The sequence below is a fragment of the Pocillopora damicornis genome, chromosome 13, assembly GCF_964200805.1.
Source record: "Pocillopora damicornis chromosome 13, jaPocDami1.2, whole genome shotgun sequence".
Taxonomy (NCBI): Eukaryota; Metazoa; Cnidaria; class Anthozoa; order Scleractinia; family Pocilloporidae; genus Pocillopora; species Pocillopora damicornis.
In genome coordinates, this window is record NC_142682.1 from 186,412 (window position 1) to 213,716 (window position 27,305).

The 27,305-nt window shown below is 36.2% G+C and overlaps 3 protein-coding genes across 4 annotated transcripts; 1 reads left to right on the forward strand and 2 right to left on the reverse strand.

The window, feature by feature from the left end:
* Nucleotides 1–1,775: 1,775 nt before the first annotated feature.
* On the reverse strand, nucleotides 1,776–9,870 carry LOC113676812 (adenylate cyclase type 9). The gene is made up of 3 exons (XM_027193526.2): nucleotides 5,401–9,870; nucleotides 4,729–4,773; nucleotides 1,776–4,449 (listed from the first exon to the last, which is right to left on the reverse strand). The coding sequence occupies exons 1-3, from the start codon at nucleotides 8,827–8,829 to the stop codon at nucleotides 4,432–4,434; spliced, it is 3,492 nt and encodes a 1,163-aa protein (XP_027049327.2). The 5' UTR covers nucleotides 8,830–9,870; the 3' UTR covers nucleotides 1,776–4,431.
* Nucleotides 9,871–12,102: 2,232 nt separating this feature from the next.
* On the forward strand, nucleotides 12,103–13,852 carry LOC113676832 (ubiquitin-fold modifier 1). The gene is made up of 6 exons (XM_027193552.2): nucleotides 12,103–12,200; nucleotides 12,297–12,353; nucleotides 12,457–12,514; nucleotides 12,669–12,708; nucleotides 13,046–13,078; nucleotides 13,713–13,852. Coding segments are annotated over exons 1-6 (267 nt in total). The 5' UTR covers nucleotides 12,103–12,198; the 3' UTR covers nucleotides 13,790–13,852.
* A 479-nt stretch (nucleotides 13,853–14,331) lies between these two features.
* LOC113676833 (coronin-7) lies at nucleotides 14,332–27,279 on the reverse strand. Of its 2 annotated transcripts, XM_027193553.2 has the most exons (29): nucleotides 27,096–27,279; nucleotides 26,283–26,382; nucleotides 25,929–26,009; nucleotides 25,682–25,752; nucleotides 25,382–25,459; nucleotides 25,121–25,162; nucleotides 24,847–24,913; nucleotides 24,262–24,338; nucleotides 24,090–24,137; nucleotides 23,454–23,540; nucleotides 23,299–23,381; nucleotides 22,874–22,928; nucleotides 22,293–22,353; nucleotides 21,898–22,043; nucleotides 21,570–21,665; nucleotides 21,063–21,203; nucleotides 20,453–20,767; nucleotides 19,918–20,026; nucleotides 19,361–19,447; nucleotides 19,024–19,166; nucleotides 18,531–18,635; nucleotides 17,884–17,972; nucleotides 16,903–17,041; nucleotides 16,457–16,546; nucleotides 15,830–15,946; nucleotides 15,547–15,682; nucleotides 14,990–15,084; nucleotides 14,765–14,854; nucleotides 14,332–14,669 (listed from the first exon to the last, which is right to left on the reverse strand). In XM_027193553.2, exons 1-29 carry the CDS (start codon nucleotides 27,153–27,155, stop codon nucleotides 14,661–14,663), a joined length of 2,817 nt encoding a protein of 938 aa, XP_027049354.2. In that variant the 5' UTR covers nucleotides 27,156–27,279; the 3' UTR covers nucleotides 14,332–14,660. The 2 variants fall into 2 exon arrangements, with proteins under 2 accessions (XP_027049354.2, XP_089048875.1); XM_089192749.1 differs by lacking the exons at nucleotides 14,332–14,669; nucleotides 14,765–14,854 and having other exon boundaries at nucleotides 15,493–15,682.
* Between the last annotated feature and the right edge of the window lie 26 nt (nucleotides 27,280–27,305).

Genomic DNA, 27,305 nt, shown 5'->3' on the forward strand with positions numbered 1-27,305 from the left:
GGTCACGAAATCACGGTTCATTAATATTTAAAGAGTTCAACTGAGACACAATAGCGGGTATAAAGACGAGACTACAATACGTCCCTTACCGTTCGATCAACGAATTTCTTGAGAGATATGGGATTTGGACTATGTTAATGTGACTTCCGGCAAATTTATATCTTAATTCCTTCCAAATGTTCCTTAAAACCATATTTCAAAACTAACGGTTTTTCGTCTCTTTTCCAAAGTTTTCTACAACTTTATGGATTCAAATACTGTTGTTGAATTACATTCTATTTACATGTTCCAAATATGACGACTGTCGTGAGACAATTTTTTTCTGACTTAAGACATAAAAACACGAATTTGATCATCGGCTTCATCAGGAAAACATGAAGAAAACCGGTTACACCATGATTGCGTTATGGGCCCGAAAGAACAGAAGTAAATTATCATTACGGATAACTCATGGGATAGTAACAAGGCAGCAGACAACTCTCTGCAGAATCCTTTCTAGTTCATTAAAAAAACATGAACACTGATGAAGAATAATTCCCCCAAATGGATCAATGCAGTCTATGAAAAGTAGGTATTGATTATTGACAATCGCGGTTCGGTAACACTGCATCAAGGCTTCCATGCCTATTTACCGAAAACTGTAAGCTTCAAGGAAACAGTAAAATCAACAGTGCAGGGAAGGTAAATAAAAAATAGAGGTGTTTACTAAGTTAATAAGTTTTAAGTTAAGTTTTAATTAAGTTTCTCATTCATATCTAAACAACGCCACACATGCATTTTCCCGCGCTTTTGATTAGTTGAACGTTTTCCCGCGCTTGGCATTAACATGAGTAATTTACTCTGCTATAACTCTAAGTCGAATCCTTGGCATGATTTGCGGATTAGGTATCGTTTTACCATATTTAATTAATGTGTCGTTGTTGATCGACTTGTGTGAAGCAGTGGAAGATGGTTGCTGCAATCGGGCAGACACGCTTTGGTGGTCCGTATAACAGAGGGGTTATGAGGGGGGAGAGGGAAAGTAGCATAGGTAACTCCAGTGCTCAGGTACCCTCCCTTCGTAACCGCCCTGTAAGTTGCTTGACAGGAAGTTTACTCTGTTCCCATTCCAGAAAGAAGTGAAGTGTGACAACATGGATGAAATACCTGGTTTTGCGCACACCTTACTTGTTGCCCCAGGACTTCACGCCGATAAGAAATACAAAGATCTGATGACTGTACTTCGCTAAGAAACATGCTAAGCTGAAACCGTTAAACAGTTTGTATCACTTGTAACGCCTTCCTACAGGGCAGGAGTACTTACGGGAGTGCCCACGAAAGAAATAAAGTGGAGGACCAAAATATGAGGACGAAGTAGTTTTCAGATATTTATCTCCTGCAGGACGTTCGATGGATCTAGATTGCTCAAGTCATATTTTAAAAAAAAGTTGTACACTGGCAAGCCTTCACTCAGGTTCCCTTATTATAAGAATGGGTTTACTACATTTTATCAAGTATCAAGGAACTTAGACAGACTGACCTCATAAAAGGTTTCATATCACTGGCAAGCAAATCTGCTGCAGTTTCTCATTACTGTTGTTAAGATTGTAATGCTTTCATTCCCCAACAAAATGTTCACGAACTCAGTCACACATTCCACTGAAAAACTATTTTTTTAAATTTTTAATTTCCAATTTGAAGGAGTAGACGTATTGAACTGGACACGAGAAGGATCGTTCCCAATGCGTTTGTTTCTTTAATGGGGAAGGGAGGGGGAACCAACCACTGACCCAACAACATCTTTTGTCATTTAATTCTTTTTGACTTACTTACACATAAATTTTATCCTACAATAAAACATGTTTAGCCAAGGAGCAAACAGCTATTGCAAGAATATGTACAACATACACTTTAAAGTTTAGTTCTTGACCTAACTATAAGATCTTGTTGAATCAATATTTGTTAGAGCTATAAAAATAAATCAACAAAAATCTCATGGTTATTTTTGGTGAATATATTTGAATTATTTGAGTAATTAGAATTAATTAAATTAAGTATTTAATTGTTTGTAGACCAAAAAAATTAATTCATAATTTTCATATTTACATCCTATATAAAAAATGATGGTCATGGAAGTTGAGATTTACAATGCCACTAATGTTAGCAGGGTTGCTTTATCAAAATTAATCAATCACATTACAGGAAAAGAACAATGAACTCGGTTGTTCCAACCAGTGTGACCAGAGCAAGCACAGACAACACATTTAGATGGGATTTACTGTTCACTTCCTATGACTTCTGGTCAGGTTTCCACAAGTAACCCTAATGCTAAAGGTGCGCTGTAAAATATTTACAATATTCATCTATTTATGGCATAAGAGACATAAAAGCTTTAAGGTTTTAATAGTTAAACCCGAATGAATGTTTACAGTTTTAGAAATCAACCCTTGGGCATCAAGTATTGTCTTGTTTCACACACTCAGCAAGTAGTAAGTGAATGATGGTCTTGATCTTTTTTCATAACATTATTCTTTAAGACTAGATGAACATTTATCTATCAAGTAAAATTAGTTGGAAATGCTTGCATTGTTGAAAGGTGTTTAAAACATTAAAACTTTGTTAGAGTGTGCTTCAGTACTTTCAATGTTAAGCCAACAAAAATAGCAGTCATGCCATCAAAAAACTCTTGCATCATGAGTATTGAACAGAATAATTTAAATCATGTCACAGGTAGTTTCATTATACATGCAAACCAAAAGTTATAAAATCTTCCTACACTGACCTTACAGTTAAAATAGTGTCATTGCAGTTAATTTTAATAAGCCAGTCTTTAATTGACAAGCAGGCAGTGAAGTATTAATCATCAATTTGTAATTTAAAACAAAACTGAGAGGCACATAGTAAGCATCAAAACATGAAAAAGTTGTTGGAAAACCATCCTCATAATTCATAAATTAACTAATTTGACTTTCATCATGAAATCCAAAATGACCCTGCATTTAACTTTAATCAAAGTAAATAATTATGCTGTGGCTGCTAGAACTCAACAATTTACTGTTTATGTAGTTTTTTCAGCTGGATACCTTAGTCACTGCAAATATTTTGCATTCAGTTAATACTGAAGTTCAATCCAGTTAAAATTAACTTTTTTTAAGTGAAAGATTTTCATTGCTTGAATGTTAAATGGCAGCAACACGTAAAAAATGATCATCAAATAACAGCATTTCAATATTTATTTATTTAACAATACATAAAATGGTTCTGTAAAGTAACACTGTCTGAGCATTAAATCCTTTTTGTGAGGTTCAGTAACTAAATTTGAAATAAACTAATAAGAAATTTGTCCATCACCACTTAAAGAAAGCTCAAAATGAGAAATACATTCATATTACATAATTCAGCAAAACATCTTATAAGTGAGAGAGCAGATACCTATTCCGGTTATCATAGATATTGATTGGAAAACCAGACTTTTCAGGATCCAAATTTTAACTCCTCCATGAAGATGACTGAACTTCATGACAGCATAACAAAATATTGTGTTAAAAAAGCTTGCCTTTTTGTTTAAATAAGTGACTCCCACAGTTAACAGATAAGACCACACACAATAGGTCAGCCATACAGATTGAAGCTTAAATAAGTGAAGCTGATGATATGCTTCTCACTCATGCCCATAGTGGAAAAATAGCTACCTTGAATGATGTTTTCTCATATCAAATGGTGAGTCACACAACTAGAATCAGAAGATGTGCTTATTAAACAAATAAAGAAAGCAATTTATTTTCCCTTTTCTAAAAGCACATAATCAGATCATCCACAGTAATTGTGTCTGTCAAAAGATGCTGAAATTTGGAAAACCAGCCATCAAAAACCTACCTGAAAACAGAAATGGGTCACTGAAAAAAAATTGTAAAGCTTGATCTGCTTTACAATGTATGCTAATAGTAATTACTATCTATGGCTGGTTCTTAACCAAAGCAATTTGGGAACATTTGGACTTGGTCAAACAACTGCATTCAGTAACAAAACCCAGGCTGGAAATATTAATTCAAGTTGGACATACATCTGTTAGAAATCTGTTTGGGAATCTTTGCCTCTTTGTTATGAGTCAATAATAAATCAGTGGGTATGAAGTTCTGTATCCATAGAAACATATTTCTTATATGATATTATTTAATTACTTTTACATTTGCTATACTTGGCATCAAATTTATCTAAAAATTTTCTCTTTTAAGTATTTTTAAAATGTTTCCAATAGAACTCTTACTATTTTCCAATCTAATTTTAAATATACACTTACTAAATATAACATGAAGAGCACATACTTTAAAATTTTAATTCTTTACAAATGTCAACTTAATTTGTCATTACCCTATATTTTTAATATATAATAGTATATGTATATTTATATGCAATAACATACATGACTACAAGATGCCTGCCACTTCACTCTCAATCAATGACAGTTTCCTGTAAAAAAAAAAACAACAACAAAAAACAAATAGAAAATCTTAGACAAAGCACAAAAAAAATAACAACTACTATCACTTCTTCCAGTAAAAATTTGAGGAAGTTAACCATTCCGCAGGACACAGTCCCTGAGCAAGAACAGTAAACAGCTTTCTAAACTCATAACTACGTCAAATAAAAAAAAAGTGTGTGTTATTGTTATCACCTAATTCAGATTGTACCACCAGGAAATTTGCAGATGAACGTATATTATATAGGAAAAGACAAAGGTAAACTAACCCTGATTTCTTCACAAATACAAGCACCAGCTTCTGTAATTGCCTCCTAAAACATAAAAGTGAATGAGTTGAATCAAATATATCCATCACATTGTTAGCCAAAAGAGTAACTTGCCACTGGATTTGTAAATATATCAGCTGCCTTTTTATTGTTGCCAGAGGAAAGAGTTGTTTTTTGAAGAAAACAAGAAAAACTACAAAAAATTTCTGAATGAAAAAGTCAAAAGAGAGTGAGAAAGTCCGTAACCTGTCCTGAGAACACTGAAGCAAGTGTGCCCAAACATATCTACCTCTTCTTCTTCACCAGGTCTCCACAAAGTTGGGAAAACATTTCTTATAATTCTTCCCCTGAAAGATTTACTTTTGAATCATAAATATCCTTTATTTTACATTTTAGTTACTTTTTGTGATCTTTCTTCTTAACATGCAAAGATTTTTGAAGAAGAAATTTATATTATGTAAGTCATGGAAGGATGGAGACATCTAATGTAGATTAAAGGCAGGGGGTTTAAGTAACATGGCTCTAATTTGGATCAGAAAAAGTTAAAATTAAGAAATTGTGTTAAGTTAGACATCAGATAAACTTGCCATGAAGGATGTTCTTTAAGGCCCATAGAACAAAACAGTATCATAAATTTGAAAAATTTTAAAAAAACAAAGGAATGTCACATACTGTTCTTCTTCCAGTGAGGAGGTAGGTGGTTATATGGCCTTTGCCCTTGACTGGGATAGTTCCTCTACGCTCAAATGTGAAGAATTCATCAAGAAGTTTCTTAGATGCCTCGCTGACCTGTATTCTCCCTTTCACACCAGTGGAGTCCATTCTGCTTGCAATATTCACTGTGTCTCCCCATATGTCATAGAGAAGTTTTGTTGTACCAATGACCCCTGCTGTGACTGGCCCAGCATTAAATCCTATCCGTAAATGAAACTCAAATCCCAGCATGTGTTCATTGAATTTGTCAACAACCTTGATCATTCCCAAAGCAAATTCAACAAGTTGCTTCAGGTGGTCATATGGGTGGGCATCTTTTTTGGCACAACCTTCTGGGTAGAGGCCAGCCCCAGCCATAAAGGTTGAGCCATTGACTGTCTTGATTTTCTCCACTTGGCTAAACTGGCTTTTGTCTGTCAGAAGGTCATCAAAGTCACCAACAAGTTCATTCAAAACTCTGATACATTCCTTGCCACCTTCAAAGTTCTCTTCATAAAAGTCAGAAAAGTTTACTATTGAAGCAAAAATTACTCCAACATTTTCATAGTTCCGTGAGTAATGACTAGACAGTTTCAGTGCATCTGCTACATGTTTAGGGAAAATGCTCTCCAGTAGCCAGGCAGCCTGCTCTTTGTGCATTTGCGCTTTTCGTTTGTCTTTAGCAGCTTCCTCATCTCCATTGAAATTACGTCGTACGCTCATTTCCAACTGACGATTTAACACACACACAAAAATCAGAAGTAAGCCAATGCAAACCATGATTTCTAAGCCTAAACGCTCATTGTATTCTGCTCCAGGCCGAAATGCACAAAATTCGTCATAAGTAAGCAAAATAATGTATGTAATAGAAAACACAGCAGCAAGTACAGTCTTCATCCAAGATGTAAGTTGAGTGAAATTGCAGAAATGTAAAAGTGCCACAGCAAATATTAAGGAGTAGAATTCTCTTGCTTTTGAATCAGTACGGTCCTTACAGTTCATGAAGTTTGCAAAGAGTGTTCCCATGGGAAGACACATTAAAAGAGCTCCTATAAGATGGCTTGTGAACCAGCCGCAAATGTAACCAACAATTTGGTGTATACATACAGAATATAAATGTGGAAATGCTCTGGCAACTGTCAAGCAGAACAATGTTATTTCAATAACAATTGAAATTGGCGACAAGACCTGCACTGCTAATGGAACAGGTTGGTAGAGCGTGAAGCCTAAAATCATTATGACTAGATAAATAATGTTGGAAAGCAACACATCTAAAAAGAAGTTCACTCTGGGAGATGCAAACGTTGTCACCGAAGGGTTCAACAACGTACAGTCCTGACCTTCATTCTGATATCGTCCCTCAGTTTCTCTGTCATGAAACTGTAGGGTGCAAGGGTTCATTGACCTGTGAAAGTACTCATCGCTAGTACTCTCTTGACTCATCAAGTTGACAAGTTGCTGATCATTGTTTGTTCTCAGAGTATCCCTCATTAAAGCTTCATTCAGGGATAAGCCCAAAACTTGAGGAGAGCATTGACCCTCTGGCACTCTTCCATTAGAATCTTCCTCATCATCATCAGATCGGATTGAAGTTCCACTGCAATAGTCCATTTCAATGACACCAGGCTTGACTTTCAGGTTGCCTTTAAGGATTTTAGGACCATTGTCCGAACTTGACTCACCTTGACTGGAAATGTTTGAATCAGAGTTAAACATCACATCTGAGGAGGTAATCTGTTCTGAGATCTTGACATGCTTCTTGTTTTCTTGTGGACTGCTGTAATGAGAAGCATTCTCATTCATGCTGACATTGATGGAGTTTAGGATTGCTGGTTTCTTTTTGTGTCCACTTGGGTGAAGCAGATTCATTGGTTTCTTCATACCGTTCTTACGACCAACAATGAAGTAAGTCTTAATACCTTCCAAGCCATGATAACGTGAACTGCCATTACCATCTTCCACAATATAGTGACCAGCAAGAAACTTAAGTGTTGTTGCAGTGATATGTACACGTCCAGGGAGACCAGCCGTTTCCATACGGTTTGCTAAGTTTACATCATTGGACCAAACATCAAATTTAAAGCGTAGCGAGCCGACAATACCACATAGAACAGTCCCTGTATGAACGCCCACCCTCATGTCAACTTCATTCTTGGTGTCCGCATCAAATTCTTTGATTTGTTCCAACATGTCCAGTCCCATCTCCACACAATTAAATGCATGATGGGCTGTCGCTTCAGGGCATCCTGCCACACAATAATAACAATCACCAAGGGTGCTGATTTTCTCGCAGTTATTGATATCTGTGAGGCGATCAAAGCGCCCAAAGAGATCGTTCAAGAGCCTAACTAATTGCTCAGCAGACTTATTGGAAGACATGTTGGTGAAGCCCACGATATCGGCGAAAAGAATGCTGACATTCTCCATGCGATGCATCTGAAACGGTCGGAAGACCATCTGGCCTTTGTTTCGTCGTCTTTTCTTGCCGTTTGTACTGTCCTTCGGATCTTCCTCCATTTCTTGGACCACAAGCAGCTCTTTGGCCACTAAATCCGGCATTACCGATCGGATCATCTGTTCTTTCACCTGTTTTTCAATTTCCAAGTCGCGACGAGCAACAACACATTGACCAACCTTCCAGAAAGTGCTTCTTTCTCGTACTTGGGCCATGAAAAAGATTTGAATTCCAAACAGATGAATACACATGTGCAAAATTAAACGACAGATGATTTCCTTGGGCTGACTGTCTCTTTCCTTTTCGTCGGTGACCACGTCAGAGAGAACTTCGTGAGCGACAGAAAAAGCCACCGTCATTACAATGCAGATGTACAAATGAAGCGAATGGATCATGGTATAAATCAGCATGATAACACATGTACACATACAAAATCGAGCCGGGTTCGAAAGAGCTGTTCCCCTCTCTCGCAAAGCGAACAGGCAAAGTTCCATGGCGATCAGTAAAACAGACGCGAGCAACGAAACAAACGATGCACATTTCTTGTACAATCTGCTGAATTTAGTAAACAGTATTAAGGAGATCACTAACCCCAAAAAAAACCCAGCTCCTACTAAGATCTGATAGCCTTCACTCTTGAGCAGAACCGCAAAAAATATCCCCCAGGTGACACAAACGAGGCATACAAATACGAGAGCGTGGACGAGACGCCTTTGGTTGTGGGAAGTGAAACGCTGAAACTCCTCTTCCAAAATTTCCGAATCAAATGAGGGCTTCCACCATTGAGAAGAAGCTCGCTCAAAAAACAAGGGAATACAACCTTTTTTCGAGCGCGTATCGACCTGTGAAAAAGACCTCTCTTTTTTAACCGAAGCGTATGACGGTTTTAATTCGACACTCATGGACTCTGGATCTGTGCTGATAGAGTATCCAGACCTTTCCTCACCAGCCATTTCACTATCCAAAGAAAGACAGCTTGCTTTTCAAGGCTTCCCCGGTGTTGATCACCTAACTAAATCATCTCTTTAGCGTCTTCTAAGTCATTTTAAGAGCAATCGGTATATCAGGACCTCAACCACTACCTTTTCCGCCAAATGCTCTTCTTCCTCGACATCAAAAGGGAATTCAGGGATTTCCTGAGCGAAAGCACTTAACTTTCAGCGGCTCTAAACTTTAGTACATGAAGAAAATATACACGCTCAATGCGAGCTCTTTTTTTCCGAGGCGTATATCACGTGATCTATAGCTACACGTGACATCATTTGGTGTCGTCTAAGTGGCTGTGAGGCTTCCTGTGTTTTAGGTTTGGTGTGAAAGGACAGCCAGTTGAACATCTAACCTATTTTTAGCAAATTCTTCGCATTGTGGTCATGCATGCTCAAACCACTTGTACTTTCGCTGAAAACAAATAGGTCACTAATGGCTGGTTCAAATTTCAATGATTTTGTAGAATTTAACACCAAGGGAAGGTCAGATGGTTTAAGAAAAATATATGCGTAACGAGGGGAGTGAATTGTGTAAATATACAAGCATAAATATGGAGGGTTTTGGAGAAGCAAACGGAAATATGCTAATCGATCATGTCAGGTAACTCCCCTCCCCCCCCTTTCCCCCCTCGGAATAGGGGCTATAAATGTCCGACTGGTAAAACGTAGAACAGGGACAGGAATTAAAAGAAGCAAGGGTAATGAGGGGGAATTCTAGTAAATAGTTAGGATAATGTAGCTAATTTGCACTAAATGTGATTGCAAACAAAAAGGATTTCATGGATTAGTAATTCTATTATATCATATTCTTTGGGTAAGAAACTGTTAAGATCCTTTTAAGTACTAATGGGAGATTTTAAGGGAACAGGCGTTGTTTTTAATAGTGTTTGTCTGTGTTTTTTAAAGATTCTTGAGGGAGCGAGGAAAATATTTTAAATGCTGGGGAAAATATTATGCGCTAAAGATAGACACGAAGAACAAACCGAAAGATTTGTCCTCGAGTTAGCCTGGATCTTCATTAAGTGACGACAAAACGACTCCACGCCTAAATAAAGCAACAACAAGAAAAAGCACGAAGAGGTTCCTATGAAATCTTTATGAAATACTGAGCAGAAATGGCTTAAACTGGCCATACGTTAGTAGCGGATACAGGATTTAGTAAGCTGACTAAGTAAATACATCAAATGGTATGTGTAGCGGGCCATAGGTGCTTACCTTTCTCCCTGCGTACAAAGTTGACATAAGTCTGTACACTTAATAGCTGTGTGTTGCCATAAACTTGACAACTATGAATGTTACTCAGATGGAAATAAAATTGCATTTTGTGCTGACGGAAATTCTAACAGCTAAAAAGACAAACATTCCTAATATTTAAAAGTAAACAACGACGTAGCAACAAGAAGCGAAGAAGTTTTACAAAAATTAATACATTAACATATGTGATGAGTATTTTGATCGGCTGCGAGGGCTTAGGAACGAATGACAGCTTTGAAAGATCTCAGCTATAACGTGATCTTAGCTATGTAACTTTTTTCGAATAAGAATAAATCTGGAAAGGTCGTTAGGAGGGCATAAAACGGAAGAGAAGTTTCACTACCACTAAGATAAGAGGTCCTTCATTAGTCAGCATTGAATTAACGTTTTTCTCCCTTTATTAAAAATAAAATGTTAGACCATGTTAATCAGCTTCTTTTGTGGACAATTAAATAAAAGTGAAATAACCTACTCTTTTTAACGGACCCCTGTGGATTGATCCGTGCGCCTAAACACCCCCATTCCACAAAGTTATGACCAAAGCAGGAATATTTTTGGGTTTTGGAACTGAGCCCAGTCCCATTTAGTAGTTCCTCCTTCAGCTTCATCCTGTTTGTTGTGGTTTAATGATCTTGACATTGGCGGTGAAATAGGTAAGTGTTATGAAACGTTGCTATTTTTTGCAGAGATAAGTGATTTAAAAATACTATGCAGGAAAGAAGGAAACTTCGGACAAGCTGGCTCAGTTTCAAATTTAAGTCGCCAGAAATAGACAAGTACCTGTAAAAATAACTTTAATGACACATAAATATTATCAAGAACTATATCATTCTTTTTAAGGATTAAGTCTTTTCATCACTAACATTTCTGTGGTAAGTTCTTTCTCTTCTTCAGGCGCATAACAAGTTTATAGCGTCTACGTTTTAATTTCTGTATCAGAGGTTGTATGACGCAGCACTCATGCCGGGGTTGATCATCTTCAGTTTGTCGAAATCATGGCCGAAAAATTGATTATGCAGGTATCCCTTCTTCTTCCGAGCAGTGTACGAGAAAATTGAACTGACTCTAAGGTATGGAGAGCCCGGGTGGAAGAGCTTAACAATAAGACAGAAAAAAATGTGGTCTTGTAGCTTAATGTTATGGAAACTAAAGCAATTATTTCTGTCTGTTCTTAGGTCCTCATCTTCACACAATCTTAATTTGCATTTTGATCCTTTTTACTCATACCAGAGCCAATAACTCATTTGACGTGCCCCTTAAACCAGCTGTAATCGTGTTTTACCACACTCAAGTGTTACAGCCAAAACTGGCTCACGTGTAAGATATGAGCATTCTTCAAATTCTCTCACAATCTCATGCTCAGGTCGTTTTCTTAACCACCCCCGAAAGTACTTACTAGTTGAATGAGGATAGAGGGTTTTGGTCCTGGGAACGAAGCAGTCCCCTGAATTCCAAACCAAGCTTCACCAAAAAAGATCATGTAGATCTTGTAAATTCATCTGGATGAACTTATCTGCCTTCCCTCTCCCCACCTCCTGCCCTCTTATTTCTAGGTGATCCCAGACAATAGATTGAAAGCTGCATTACCTGCCAGTTGTAGGATAAAATAAAAAGATAAAGATAGGAAGAAAATGCTGCACAGAACTTGAGCCAAAAATATTCCTGTTTTGGCCCTCACATTCAGTCATTAGGTAACAGTACATATTACTTTCCACCTCAGTTTTCTAAGCCGGAATATGTTGTCTGTCAACCTTCACACTAACCGCTGCCTCCTCTCCTATCCCCCCTACTCTCCACTCAGATCCTGTCATCTTTTTCAAAGTATACAATCAAAAAAAATTTCCATTATGTGAAAAATATACCTGATTTTGTCTTTCAATTTTTTTACAATATTTTTTCCGAAGAAATTCGCTTGTTTTTCGAAGTGGGACTTCGAAAATTTGAACCGGAAATCAGTTTTAGCGGAAATGACGCAAAATAAATATTAATTGAAGCCCAGATCTCCTCTTTTGAACACCTGCGATGACCGCCTGATCTTTTCTCCACTTGAATTTTGCGTAGAAACACAAGTTACATATCGAAATGTTAGTAAAAATGTCGGCTCTATAAGAATTTTTTTACCCTCGGTTTTTCTTCTCCTTTCATTATTAGTGTTACTAACATTATTATCTTTCTCTTAGGTCGAAAGTAACCTTCAAAATTACTTTAACTTCTGATCCGAAATTACCATTCAAAGTGTACGTGAAAACTTATTTTCATGCCAGTATTAGTAACTTTTTGTTAAATGGGGTTTAAACCTTAAATATTGCTCAGTAATTGACGTTAAAATTCCATTTACAGACTTAGTGTTCCAGAGGAAACGCCATTTACAGCAGTCTTAAAATTCGCCGCCGAAGAAGTAAGTTATCTGACCGATTTGCGATGAATCACCAAATCATAAAACAATATGCAACATTTAACTTCAGTTGAAACAAGCTGTTTGAATAAAGATCTGATCTACTATGTTAACAAATATTGATCTTTATTGTTCTCGTTCCGTATTTTGTTTGAAGTTCAAGGTTCCTCCTGCTACCAGTGCAATTATTACAAACGGTGAGTTATTTTGATTTCCTCTGTAAGAAAAGGAAAGTCTTCCCTTAGTGCTATACCGTTTCTAGTGAATATGGTTGAATGCTGTTAATCAGGATCTTAAACCCCTAAAGTACACTGCCAATTTCTTTGTGATCTTAGTCGGAACTGATACTGCAGCAAGCAAAAATGATGTGATCATGGCAAGACAGCTATGGCGATAAGAACTGTGGGTGGGTTATCATAACTGTGATTCCAGTATCGCAATACAACTGATGAGCTTTCTCTCAATGATGTAATGGATGGTTTAGGGAAAATGTGCAAGGCATCTAATAACTCATCGAACCTTTTCCTTTTCTAGATGGCATTGGCATAAATCCATCACAAAGTGCAGGTGAATACCCTATCATGTATATCTTGTAAATTCACCTGAATGTTTCCTCATCCAAACATATCTGCCTTCTCTCCCCACCCTCTTATTTCTAGGTGATCCCAGACAATAGATTGAAAGCTGCATTACCTGTCAGCTGTAGGATAAAATAAAAAGATAAAGATAGGGGGAAAATGATGCACAAAACTCGAGCCAAAAATTGTCCTGTTTGGCCCTCACTTTCAGTCATTAGGTAACAGTACATATCACTTTCCACCTCAGTTTGCTAAGTGAATATGTTTTCTGTTAACCTTCACACTAACCGCTGCCTCCTCTCCTCTCCCCCCTACCCTCCACTCAGTAGTTGGTCTAAAATGAACCTGTGATCATGTTGAGGCAAGAAAAATGCAAAGTTGTGTTGAAGCATACTGTAATCCAAGTAGTTGTTGGGTGGGAGGTTGTTGACCATTCTAAGAGTTGGCTTCTTTTCAAAGTAAATTCACAACAGGAATTTTTCTTGAGACATGTTTTAGATTTAGACCTACACCTAGTTACATTGCTTATTTACTTACTGTGTACTGTGGTAATACTGAAAATAGCTTAGTGAAGGACAATTTGCACAATTATAACATGCTTCCAACCTGTCGTTGTTTCATAGGAAATGTGTTTTTAAAACATGGATCAGACCTGAGAATTATTCCAAGAGACAGAGTGGGAAGCAGGCTCATAACATAGGAGATGACACTGTATTTAGACTTAATAATAACCTGAATAAAATACATTTTACCCACATTTAAAGACTCTCTCAGTATTTATTGAAATACAGAGGAATACAACAATGCTTGATCATATAATTCTTGTAAGTAAATGTACTTGATAAACACCAAAAAACTTTTAAATTTCTGTCAAGTTAATATTCTCTTTGACTAATGTGCTTGGGTTCAATAGTTTCATTTTTTGTATTCAGTTTTTTTTAAAATGTGTAGTATAGTCGTGCTTTTCTTATTTCAAGAAGTTGTGACCTGACCAATGCCCAGGACCTTACATTATGCATGAAAAGTCTCTAGCAATTGTCATTTGCAGCACAGTGGTACTTTAGGGACAAAAAAAAAATTAATTCCTTCTGAGGCATTGAAGAAACCAGGAGAAATGTATGTGATGTGCAGATGGTTAGGAGTGCAAAGACCAAAGGAACTAAAGGAGAGGGTAATACTATGCTAAGAATCAGGATCACTTACAATAAGGTTAACAAGTAAATAGAAATAAATAAACAAGAATTCATAAACAATATTGTCTTTATTATTTAAACATTAGTTGGCCCTTGTACGCACATGAAACAGTAAAAAACCTCACTAAGAAAACATTTATATTTCAACTGTGGATGACAAAGTCTCGCAAAAAATTATTTCCCACAAATATCTCCACAAAATGCAATTACACTGTAATCATACATGAGAGAATTTCAATTTTAAATTTGTATGGTTAAAATTTTTTTTTATGTACAATTGACTTGAAGTATTGAGTGAAATTCAAAGACATTGCAGTGTGTGTTATTATGATTAATAACAGTCAAACAACTGAGGCAGACATGAATTATTGATGAGAGTCAGTCATCCTAGAATGAAAACAGAGAGAATGATGTAAGATAAGGGTTGAAACAGTATATCTTGATTTTTGTAAGAACTTGAGGTGATCATATTTCTCTCCTACCCATTCATCATCATCCACTCCTTCTTGAAGATCCTGAGGCAAAGGATCATCATCATAATTTCTTAATTTGTCAACCATAGAGTTCAAAAGCTGAAAATAAATATATAAAACCAATTTAATGTTCAATCTATAAAAAATAACTGTAAAGAACTGAAGAAATAAGAGAAACACTTTCATTTATTTTAGCAATCTTTCTTTTTTTAGTGAACAGTTTGTTTTACTTACTTCTTCTTTCTGCTGTTCGATGGACTTCACCTCCTCAAGCTCATGTCTACTGTCGTACTTCCTGGCAATAGGGGTTGGTTTGGGTGCTTCACTCACTGCCACAGATAAGGAGAGAGAACAACAACCTTGTATTAAAATAATAATGTTCAGCCAATAACTAAGGAATTAAGGTTATGAAGAGCAGTGGTCTGTAAAGTGAAGAAAAAAAATCCTTGCCAACAAGCACAGGCAAAACAAAACAAAAAAAATTGATGACTATGTTCCCTATTTTCTATAAACTAAATTAATCACTTTTTTGACATGAAAAAGAGGTTACCCTTGAGTGTAATTTGTTTGATATGGAATGCACTTCTCTATGATTTCCCTCTGGGTGGATTACTTAGTTGGACATTACTGCCAACAGCACTACAATGCTACATGTTGGAGGAAGGCAAATTTTGCTTAGGGTTGGTTCTCCATTAGTAAATTTGATCTCAAATGAATGAAGTAAATTATATTCTGACCTGTAGTAAACAATAATAATGCATGGTAACTACACTTATTGATTCTTTACACACATGCTTTCATGCCATCTGGTCTGAGTGACATTGTTCTCTGTGTTTTATCTTCACCAGTGAACCACTTATCACTAGTCACTGAAGGCTCCCACCATACTCTGGTGTCTGGGAAGAGGTCATCTTGAAAGTATTCCATCTGATAATGAAAAGGAAAATTAAATCACTACTAACACCTGCTCCTCTAAATTAACTGCTAAAGATGTTACTGTTCTAATCACTAAAATTTCTCTCCACTTAGAACAAACATTTACATATTGTTAATACAGCAAGAGAATGCACTAGCCTTCACTCGAGGAACCTGGAATGTAATTAAGTCAATTGACGTCTTGTTCAACTTAACAGCTCTGGCAAACTCCACTTGTTTTATGTCACAAACAGTCTTAGGTAGAAAGGCCACTGCCTGTTGGAAACATGAATATTACGTAATTCGGATTCTATTGATTAAAATCATGAAAGTTATCAAACAATAACTGAAGACTATTGCTTAAAATAGGTATAATTTCATAAATTGACATAGTGTCAAAGTATCTGTGCTTACTGATAACTTGTTAACCTCTTACACCCCAACATCAGTATGCATATTCTCCAAACTGTTCTCTGTATATTTCCTTAGGTGTTGACAAGTAGAATTTGTATAACAATCAGGAGCCTCTTTAGTTAGTGATCCTTTCCTTTATTTTTGTGACCTTAATGTTTGATTCAAGAGTGATATTGGGAGCAGAGGGTTAATGGTTTTCAAGAGCTTAAATGGTACTAAAAAACTTTTTTAACCAATCAAAAACCAATCTAAATGCAAAAGTAAAAATATTATTTTAAGAATAAAATATTAAGTTATTGATGATATTAATGAGTATGTAGTGTCTACATGTGTTACTTATTCACTGTTACAGTATATACAGAAATTCATCACCTGGTAAGGGTTCTTTGTCCCGTAGTGTGACAATTCATTCAAGTGAGGTGGCTCTTCACTGACTTCATAAGCAAATATTGTAGTTTCACCCTGAAAAGTTACTTCACAAGGTAAGGCATTTGTTGCTAGTTCAGCCCATTTATCTTGTTGGAGATCAAATACACCAAAATTTATTTTCCTACACAGTTCCATACTATAAACTCAAATAGTCTGCTTAACAGGATATGGCTCCATCTGTTGGCTGACATGCACAAACCTATTTATCTGACTGATATGTACAAATTTCCTTGCACCACATCTCAACTTATTCACAACAACCTTCCTCATGGAGTTTCATAATTATAGAAATGAAAGTGCCAATACAGATTGTTTATTGGAAGTGCTTGGTCCTTGTCACTGCTGACATTTTTAACACAGCATATTTATATAATATTATATACATATACCTTAGCAGATAGAAACATGACAGAGGAGTCTTCATCATAGAAAGGTATCAGGGTAGCGGGTGCCGCATCCACCTCCACTGATGATAAAACTTTAGACAGATCACAACTGTCATAAACAGTAATGATTCTTATGCTTGATCTAATGCAGAGAAAAAGAAGAAAATTCACATTACCCCTGAACAGCTAAACCTGAAAAAAGTTAAAAGCTGCATATTGAAATATATATACACAGGTGTGATATTAATTTTTTTCTTCTGATATCCACTTGGCTCCTAAATTCTTCAAAGTGGTAGCCAATTCAAAAAAAGTTGGTTGCCATTTTCAAAGACAAACAAAACCTTTTTTTCTGCTGTCATTGTTCTACAAATTAAGTTAGGGAAAAGATCTTTAATGTGCTACAAAGTGGACACTAGGATGGATGATATGCAACGTTCAAGCTAACCTAAATCCAAGATGGTGTCTAGTTATTGATCAAGATGCATGTATTGTGATTTGAAAACAAACTTAAAGAGGAAGTTCGCTGCAGATTTATCTTTGCAAATCTTTTTAATTCACTACATCTCTAGGTAAGATTATGATTAAACATTCTAGTCGCCAATTTGGCAACTAATTTTCAGGATTTGGTCGCCAAAGTGATAAAATTTAGTCGCATTGGCACCTGTATTAGGTGCAATTTCATGCCCTGATATATGTAACAAACAAAAAAAACCTCCAAACAAATTTAAGTACAAGAAAAGAATATTAGGCAAAAATGCCAAGTACATAAGTCAAAATAGCCACACTTTTTTTCTATAAAAGGTGAAAATATCCATCCAAGTGGTCTTTACTGGAAATTTAATTGAGAAAGGCAAGTAATAGCATAATGTAAAAAATGAAAATCATGTTTATTCAGTGTCTTTAATGAGTTACTCCTTGACATACAATTCTGGTGGACAGCAAATAGCTTTCTGTCTTTAAGGTGAGGTATATATGTCAACTTACTTGCCAAATCCTGTGGTCACTAACCAGTCCCCACTTGGACCTCCCCAGAAGACACGAGCTCCACGGCTCCCTTCAGGTCCTGTTCCTGTCTAAAAAAAGAAATTAACTCTTTGATCAAATATAGGCTGCACTATAAATAACAATATCTACAAAAAAAATCAACAGTGCTGGACTCAGACTACATGAAGGTACACCAGCTGAACAACTCCCCTAGGGTGTGACCAAGAACATTGTTGATGTGCTTATGGAGGTGAGGGAAAACGATTGGACACAACTGCCATTGATTATCTCTGCTTTCTGTAGCATGAGGCCACTGGGGGAGATGCTTCTCTACATGGAAGCAATACTAATCCAGCAAAGGTAGCCCCAACATTTCCTCAGGTTTCCATGACAGTTTGCAGGTATCCAATTACACTCCTGAGTGGAAAGGGGCATGGTCACAGTAAACTTTTTTGCTCAAGGAGACAACACCACTGCTCAGTCCAGCATCAAACCTGTCTGCAGCATACTATCCACTGAGCCAGCACACCTCTCACAGAGCTCATGCTCAATTTAAATTACAAAATACACTAGTTGAGGCTCTCTCTGGTGGAAGATTGTCCAGACAAATCTCCTTGCACCCAGATAATATTTTAAATGAATAATACCTGTAGAGGCAAAACTTGAGATCTTGGGTCAAATATTCTGATCTTGTTGTCTCTTGACACAGTGGCTAGTCTTGTTCCATCTGGTTTCCAACTCAAGCTAAAAACCTAAAAAGACTTTTGATAATCAGCTTGTTTGACTGTTCAAGTTTTTCATTTCCTTTTTTTATCATCAGCTCACTTGGTATGCTTAAATTTATTTTTATCATAAAAAGCTAGCAACCATAGGATCAAAAGTCTTTAAGTGCTATCATGATGATAAAATTTTTGTTTGGTGTAGATGGTTAAAACATGCTTGTTAAAACTTACAAAGGTATTCATGACAACTTTTTCTCTTATGAAATATTGATACACATTTAGTTCACAGGATGCTTGGCTCTGCAACCTTTAAAGATTTTCATAAGCACAAGAATTTGCATTTCATCCCAGAAAAGGAAAATGGAAAATAGCTGTTTCTTTGGCAGCAGATGTACCAGTAGGTGTTTAGGATCCTTACCGAATCAGTAAGTCCGTTAAGTGTTATTAAATCTTTAGCTTTATCAACATCCCAGATCTTGATGGTTAAATCCATAGCTGCTGATGCCAGAATACCTTTGGCTGTGGGGTGATACTTAACTATGTTTGGTTTTTCAGTATGACCTGTAATATTAAAAACAAAAGAAGAAACAAACTAAATTGATGAATTTGTTTAAAAGTTTATAACAAAAATAGTTGGTTAACCAGTTAAGTTTTGGAAGGTATCAGATCAGATTTGATTGAGTGGTTTGTTAGCTAGCTGGTTGGCTTAAAAATAAACAGATTCATAGATGTCCAAAAGATTTTTGCAAAATAACCTTTCAAAACCACAAATGGATTGTTAATAGTTTCTGTCAAGCCATCATTGGGTACTTCCCACACAGTAACAAAACCACTTTCACAGGCTGAAAGATAAACAAATACAGAACATCATTAGTTATGCATCCAAATATGCAGAAAAAGTATTTGACAAAAAAAAAACAAAGCCCTTCAACATACAATCACATGATATACAATGAAGTGCATCAATTCTAATTGTCAAGTTGTTTCACATCAGTTTATTAAATGATTACATTTGACTTTGTCAACATTGTACCCAGCAGAAAAAGGGGCTTAACAACAAGCCCATTGACCTCCACCTTGAGAGGTATGAGTTCAAGACCTACCCAGGTCATCATCTTGTGTCTTAAGGCAAAACAGTCCACCCAACAGTATAACAGTGGTAGCCAACTGTCAGGTAAGCCTCACGAAATTCAGGGGGAGTACCAATACTTTCAGTTGCTTCATCCTTAATACCAGCATAAGCTTAGAGAGAGCATGGACCACCTGGATCACTTTCTGACCCTCACTTATAAATAAGATGTACCCAACCCACCAGTTGCTAGTCTCTGTTTGTTAAATGGGTCCATGGCAAAATCCAGCACACCACTACCACACTGAATTACAGGCAGGCCCGAATCAGGAAGCCGGCCGGGCTTATCTAACTGAAAACAGAAATTTGATCACATCGTGAGATAACTTATTATAAGTGTCTCTAATAAAAACAATAATTTAAATAACAAAGAGAATAAAAATAAGCTATAATTTATAATCATGATAATAATAAATATCAACAAGAAGACCTCCAATGATTTGAAAATGGTCTTCAGGATGGTTGCCACTGAAATAAAAAATCTAAGAAAAAAGTCAGTTTTGCTTCTCCCCGACTCTGTCTTTGAAGCCACTAGCCATTATTTGCATTATATCTATAAAATTGGTTCAAAAACGGTCAGGGGTTTTCCTTCAATTGCATCTTGGTGACAGCTCATCTGCAACCAAAGCCTCCCCCATGCAAAGGAATTCACTGCAATTAAATTCATAAAAAAAGTTGGCTTGGACAGATACAAATGCATGTTTGATGGATTACTTACAGGGACCACAGCTATTTGGCCTCCAGGTCCTGATAAAGGAAAAGCGGCAAACTTCTGATTGACTTGAAAACCATCAGAGTCTGCTAGTACTGATATGCTCAAATTCCGTACATTGTCTATATTATTGCTTTTGTGCATAGGAGTGCCATGAAGGTGTCTGAATTTTGATGTACGTGCAGCTGTGAAAGTCTTTCGTGGCTTTGTTGAAGGTTCTGCCTCAGGACCAGCAGATGATGTTAATTTGTTGACGGTTTGTTGAGTTTGTTGAGAATTAGCTTCTTCTTTTGGTGATTCTCTGGACTCACTTGTTGAATGCTTAAACACAACAATAACAAAGATACCTCCTAATTACCCAATATTGCACTGTGTAGGTAATCTCTTTACACTCTATTTAAGTTGTTGAATGGCAGGTCATGCCATTAAGAATCCACATACATTCCCATTGTTACAATTCTTAATGGATTAGCTAGAGGTCTTTGTTGAGTCACTTGGTAGGGATGACGCATACCCGAGTCTTTTCTCATGCAGTGTAAACATTTTATTACCTTACTACAAATTGAAATAGAATATAGTCTAATGTAATGTTAGGAAAGAACTTACAATAACTTACCTTTTCTACAGTAACACTTGGTTTCTGACTTTCTGTTGCTGGTTTTGGCTTGAGTGTGGGTTTCTGTGGTTTTTCTTGTGCTGTTGTTGTTTTTTGACATTCCATTTGTCGTTTTGATGGATCAAGAGAAACTCTCCTTAACTGTTGGGAAAAACATGCCTTTTTAACACTAACTCCATCCTTATGAGGATCTTTGTAATATCCTTTGAGGATCTTTATCAAATCCTTGAGGATCTTAACAAACGTTTTTGCTTACAAAGATCTTTGAGGATCTTTTACAGATCCTTTAAAGATCTTTTAAAGATCCTTGTCCTTAAGGATCTTTGGCAGGTCTTTGTCAATCCTTGAAGATCCTCAAAGATCCTGTGAGGTTTTTCACCAGGGCTGTGACAATATAAATGACTTTGTTCCTTATTACCAAAGCAGGTCAGATTTATCATCTCTATTAAGGTAACTACAAATGAAGTATACATGAATAACACAAGGATCTGATGCTCTGTAACTTACAGGGTTATTGGATCCACTGAACCACTCTTCTGCTGTCATAGATGCTTCTCTTGCAAAAGTATCGGGAAACAAGTCTTCATGAAAATCCCTGTAAGACTTCAATAAAAAAAATTAATTGACTGAGTATCAAGTTAAATGAATGCAGAGGCAGAACAAAGACAGAAAGAAAAATAGAAAGACAAATTGGGCAAAGGACCAAACCAAAAAGGTGAAAAAATGAATGAGAGAAATGATGATAGAACAGTAAAACAAATAAACAAACAAGGAGACAATAAAGAAATGGACAAACAAATCAGTCATGAGTTACATGATTCAATTATTTCTTTACCTTTCGTGGCACACAGTAACTGATAGGGACCACTGATGATTTTGTTAGCTGAAGAAGTCGTACCACTTCACATTTCATTACATTCATGGCAAGTTTAGGTACAATGGCCATACCTTTGTGCTGTTGGTCCATCACCTGTGATGACACTTGAAGTAGTACAGAAAATTTTATATCAGTAGAAATTTCAATACTCTCACTGTATCATAAAGAAACAAAGGCATTAATATTGAGTTCACACTCATTACCACTGGCACAGGATCAATCAAAGCTTAAGAAGTTAGCTCACACTACAGAACAGAGTAGTGACACTGACAGTTAAGCAATGAATACTATTTTTCTAACAAATGTCACTTTATGTAATGAGCATGTTTAATTGAGATATTTATCTCAATTACCTGAAGTTACAAATGATGTGGCAGTATCAGATACTTCCAAATACTGGATTGAAGAGTCACCCTGAGAGATAAAATAAACAAATGGATTAGGTCACAATAACAAGAGTCTATTATGTACTGGATTGAAATGGGGGAAACCACCCACACAGCTGTGTTTACTTCATGCACGCTGCTCATTGAATCAAATATGACTACCAACTCTCTCATTTTGATTTGCGAGATATTTTTAATATAACATAAATCAGGACATAAGAATGAAAAAGAATATCAGGGGGTACCATGATTTGACACCAAATTCTCACAACTACCATTGTAGGAAATGAATGGAGACAGCATGAAGAATTACTCTCAACTTTTTGAGATTTTGGGAGTAAAAGGGCATTAAATAAACAACGTCAAGTGCTGTTTGGAGTGTGTTAAGTTAGTTAGTCATGTAAATAGTTTAATGCACCCCTTGTATGTATTAGAACATGTTGTCACCAAACAAGTATTAAAATTACAATTTGGACATAAGACAATGTGGTAGGTAATAATGGATGGTAAAAACAAATACAATAATAATAATGTATACACAATAATACCTTCCCAGCTAAGAACAACATGTTGGTGTCTGGATCAAAAAATGGCATCAGAATTCTGCATGTACAAAAGTTGTGTGGATAAAAAAAGAGATGAGAGTGTTGGCCATAGAATTACACTGCTTGGATTAAATGTGTGGTGTGAAATGTTTGGCAATACCTAAAGTCACAGACAGTGCTTGTTCCATTTGAGTGTCACACGGAACAATGAATTATGTACAATTTTTTTAAGAAAAGTTTACAAAAGCTGTTTGTTAAAATAACCGTTTGTTAAAGAAAGTGAAATTTAAAAACTCACTATTATCCTGCAATTGAAACTTGTGTTTTGACAGCTATATCTGTTCTTTATCACCTTAGATTTCAAATCTGATTTTGTAAAAAAACAGCTAGGAAAGTTAAAAATGGCAATAAACTTTGAGTTCACTTACCCAGATGATGTATCAAAGCTCATCCTCTGTAATGGACTGTATATATTTTTCACATCCCTAACAACAACTTCACGGGTGCGAGACTGTTGAAAGAGTAATTTAGAAATGTCTCGTGTTTTCAAGACTCTTTCAGCTAAACTAAGTAATATTCTCACCTGACTGAAACCTGCGCTTATAATTTTGTCTGTGTTTCCCAGCCACAGCACTCTTGAGTCCTTGATTCCTTCCATGCCTTCACATTCCTGCAAACACAGCACACAGTCACTTAGTTTTGAAATATTTTTGTTAATTCCTATCAACACTAAATACTTCATCTTTCAAAATGAAAATATTATCATACAAATCTTTGTCTAAAACACAAAGTGAGTGAGGCCCTTGATAATGGGACTAGCTAATACATGTTATATGCATGTACATCATTACCATTATCAATATTATTCAATATTTATTGTAACATAGCCAGCAAATTTGTCTAATCAAATTCAATTGAACAAGCATGCTTCATATTCCTATTATGCACGCTCATGACATCAGCTAACAAATCCCTCAAGAAAAAAAATTTTCCATCAGATTGAAAATATTATAAAACAATTGGTTCATATGTTATCTGTGCGTTCATCAATATATGAAGCACTTGGGAAGTTTGGAGAGTACTCAAGAAGCTAGAGTTTCTCTCGGCTACACCTTGAGCAACTCTTATGCATCTTTTGTGCTCTCCAAACTTCCCGTGTGCTTCATATCCCAATGAACACACGCTGATGTATGAACCAATTGTTAGTTTGCTCACTCACCGCAACAACAGAATTTCCACGTGGGTCTAGGATGCGCACCTTCTTGTCCTGAGAAAGTAAAGGTTAGAAGAATGATGTCATTGTAGAAATGTACTTTATCAGAATAAAAATTATATGAAATTCTTATCCAGTATAAAATTAGAAATATAACACTGTCTTATAAATAGCTGACCTTGCTGGATGTAACTAATAAAGAACCATCCCCTTTCCAGCAAAAACTTTGAACCAAGTCGCGATGGTTTTCCAAATCTGTACCCAAACAAGAAATGATAAAACACCCTTTGATTAATACACAACTGCAAACATATGAAAATCATATATGTACACTGCTTTTGAAGAAATGGATGTAGAAGCAATCCTCACAGTCACGAATACTACTTAACTAGTAGTGAAAATAAGGCTTGAAAAAAATTCAGGTCTGTATGGGATTTGAACTCATGACCTCTGTAATACCGGAGCAGCGCTCTACCAACTGAGCTAACAAACCAACTGGGAGCTGATCATTATGTTAGTTACAAATAAAACCTCCAAGTGGTGAATACATGACTGTAAATATATGAAAATCATATATGTGCACTGCACTTATTTTCACTACTAGTTAAGTCACATTCATAACAGCAAGGATCACTTCTACATTCAACCCTTTGATTAATTGTGTCATATAAATGCATATAGCTCATATAGAGTATTATGAAATATTAAATTATTATTTTAGTTAAATAGTAATACTACTCTTATTGCATAATATTATACTGACTGTAGTTCAGCTGCTGTTTCTGTAGATCCCAGATGGTGACAGACTTCCCACATGAACTAGCTAGTACCTATTTCCAACAATCAGCAAAATCATAGAAAAAAATCACACAAACAGTAGAGTATTTTGTGATTTATAATCATGAATGAAATCTCATGTTTTTAAAATTTATGATTCCATATACAGTAGGTAATAAAAAAAAAAGATGCAGATTTAAATACGGTAAAATGTTTTCTTGTGCAAGTCTTTTCATTTAATATTACCAATCATACCATACCTCACTTGCTGCAGGATGGAACAGCACATTTTCTACGCGACCCTTAGAAAGAGAGTAACAAAAAAAGTAATAAAAAAGTAAACTCATAATCACTAGGGACATTTTTTGTTCACCCCATGGAATTTTTTAAAGCCATTTAGCAATTGGGTTGTTGATGTTTTCCTATACATTGTTGTTGTTTTGTATCTTTTTATAATGGGAGAAGGGACTGAATTGCAGTTATAGAAATATTAAAGTTTTATTACTGATGTTGTAACTTACAGGCTGCTGTGGAAGAGTACAAAGTGGTGCAGACAGAGTCCCTTTTATGCCTTCCTCTGGAATTTGCCACAGTTTAATCTGCAAACCAGATAGAAAATAGAACTAGAGTTACAACAGATATTTTGAGCCTGGTCCATTTTGACATTTGACAAGGAGGCAGTAAAAATGAAAATTTTGTAATCTTAGAATATTTTCAAACAGGCAACTGCCTTCTTCTCATCAAGTTGTCAGTTTAAGCAGCCTCTACAAGCTTGTGGTTAATAAATTTCAGACACATAAGTAAAAAAAAATTAAACTTACTGAACAGTCATAAGAGCAAGTTGTCAGAAGCCTTCCATCAGAGGGTGAAAATTCCAGGTCAGACACAAAATCTGAACAAGAGGAAAAGGCCAATAAAAAAAACAGACTAAGTAAGAGAGATAACCTTCCTCTCCAGATCAAATGACTGCTTGAAAATGTTCAAGCAAAGCTGTACAACAGAGCAAGGAAAATATCATCTAGTAACCAATAAAATTAGTAATTCTAATGATAATAATAATAGATGTACCTGCATGAGCATGGAGGAAAGGCAGTGACTGTTCCTTCCTTCCTACCTCTTCAAGAGGAAGAACACCAAGACTTCCTCCACCTGAGGGATGAATATACTCTGTAAATGGCGATTACCAAATTTGTACATTGCCCTACTTCTGCAAGGTTTGTATTCTGTACTTCTTAAGAGAAAATTTAATCACTTTACAAAAATTTTTCTACATCTTTTCTGCCTGTTTTCCATGACTTAAAACAAAGTGGCTGGTTCTTGAATCAAGTGAAAACAACCAAGTTATAGAGGCAATTTTTATCTTTGTTTTTTCAACATGCAATTTTCAATAAAGGTTAAAATAGATGGTGTGATAAGTCTTACCTCCTGCATCCACATTGAATGCCATGAAGATGTCACTTGCTTTGATATGATTTCCATGGGAGCTCATTAGGCTTCCAACTCTTATATCAGTAATGCACTCCTAGAAAACAGGTATATTGTTTGGTCAAGTACATAATGTGTTCAAAGCAATATTCATAGACACTGTGCTCTATAAAAGGATCACTCAAACCACCAAGAGTTTTGACTGCTCTTCCCCTGAGAAAACCTCATGTGGCAATTGGCCAAGTTTGCTGGCAGCAAGCTCTCATATATGATGTATTAATTGAAATCCTGTTAAAATCCCTATATATAATTTACAAACCCCACACTTACTGGGAACACACCATCTCCACTCCTATCTGGCTTGCAACAAATAACTGCCCCACCCCCCTGGACCCCAGGAAATGGATTTGACTTAGTGATTCACTGCAGCGTTGAACCACAAAATTAAACATAGCCCTTAAATAAGCATACAAGGCTCTAACACACTATGGTCAAGTTTTAAAACAAAGCCTTCAACTGCTGAACATTTGCAGCAGAATAGATTTCCAAGGTTTACGATGATTGCAGTCAAGCATTATTTCTTGCATTTAATCTTAGATGCCAGATAAAATGAAATTGCCTTAGTTTAGATTCATATCGGTGCTCTCAAACCCTAACATCTTAAGTAATTATACTGCTTGTCTACGAACGCAAGTAGTCTATGAAAAAAAAAAGAACTGAACATAAGTCAAAAGGTAAACTGAAATTTGCGAAGTACGTAGACTAGCAATCGTCATTGAAACAAAGATCGTGAACAACAGCGGTACCTACCTCTTTCTTAGGAATCTTCGGAGCTGCATTTCGATATTTGGAAGCCTTAAAACGCTGCATCTTTGCAATTTATCCGATATAAACAAATAATTCACTCAGACAGCTGTTTAATGCTTTTCAGGCACGCGAGAAATCTCGTGAAATCGCCAACTTCCTCCACCGCGACAACCCCGCAATGCTATATGGGAATGATTTTAAAAGTTTCCCGCT

Excerpts from the sequence above, each read along its gene's own strand:
- LOC113676812 (XM_027193526.2), bottom strand. The coding sequence starts at position 8,829 with ATGGCTGGTGAGGAAAGGTCTGGATACTCTATCAGCACAGATCCAGAG. Across the intron at positions 4,774-5,400 it reads TCCTCACTGGAAGAAGAACA|GAGGCAATTACAGAAGCTGG; the intron begins GTATGTGACATT and ends TTTATGTTTTAG.
- LOC113676832 (XM_027193552.2), top strand. Across the intron at positions 12,709-13,045 it reads CAGTGCAATTATTACAAACG|ATGGCATTGGCATAAATCCA; the intron begins GTGAGTTATTTT and ends TTCCTTTTCTAG. Across the intron at positions 13,079-13,712 it reads AAATCCATCACAAAGTGCAG|GAAATGTGTTTTTAAAACAT; the intron begins GTGAATACCCTA and ends GTTGTTTCATAG.
- LOC113676833 (XM_027193553.2), bottom strand. The coding sequence starts at position 27,155 with ATGCAGCGTTTTAAGGCTTCCAAATATCGAAATGCAGCTCCGAAGATT. Across the intron at positions 20,027-20,452 it reads GCCAAATAGCTGTGGTCCCT|TTAGATAAGCCCGGCCGGCT; the intron begins GTAAGTAATCCA and ends TTCTGTTTTCAG. Across the intron at positions 17,973-18,530 it reads CTCAAGTTTTGCCTCTACAG|ACAGGAACAGGACCTGAAGG; the intron begins GTATTATTCATT and ends TTCTTTTTTTAG.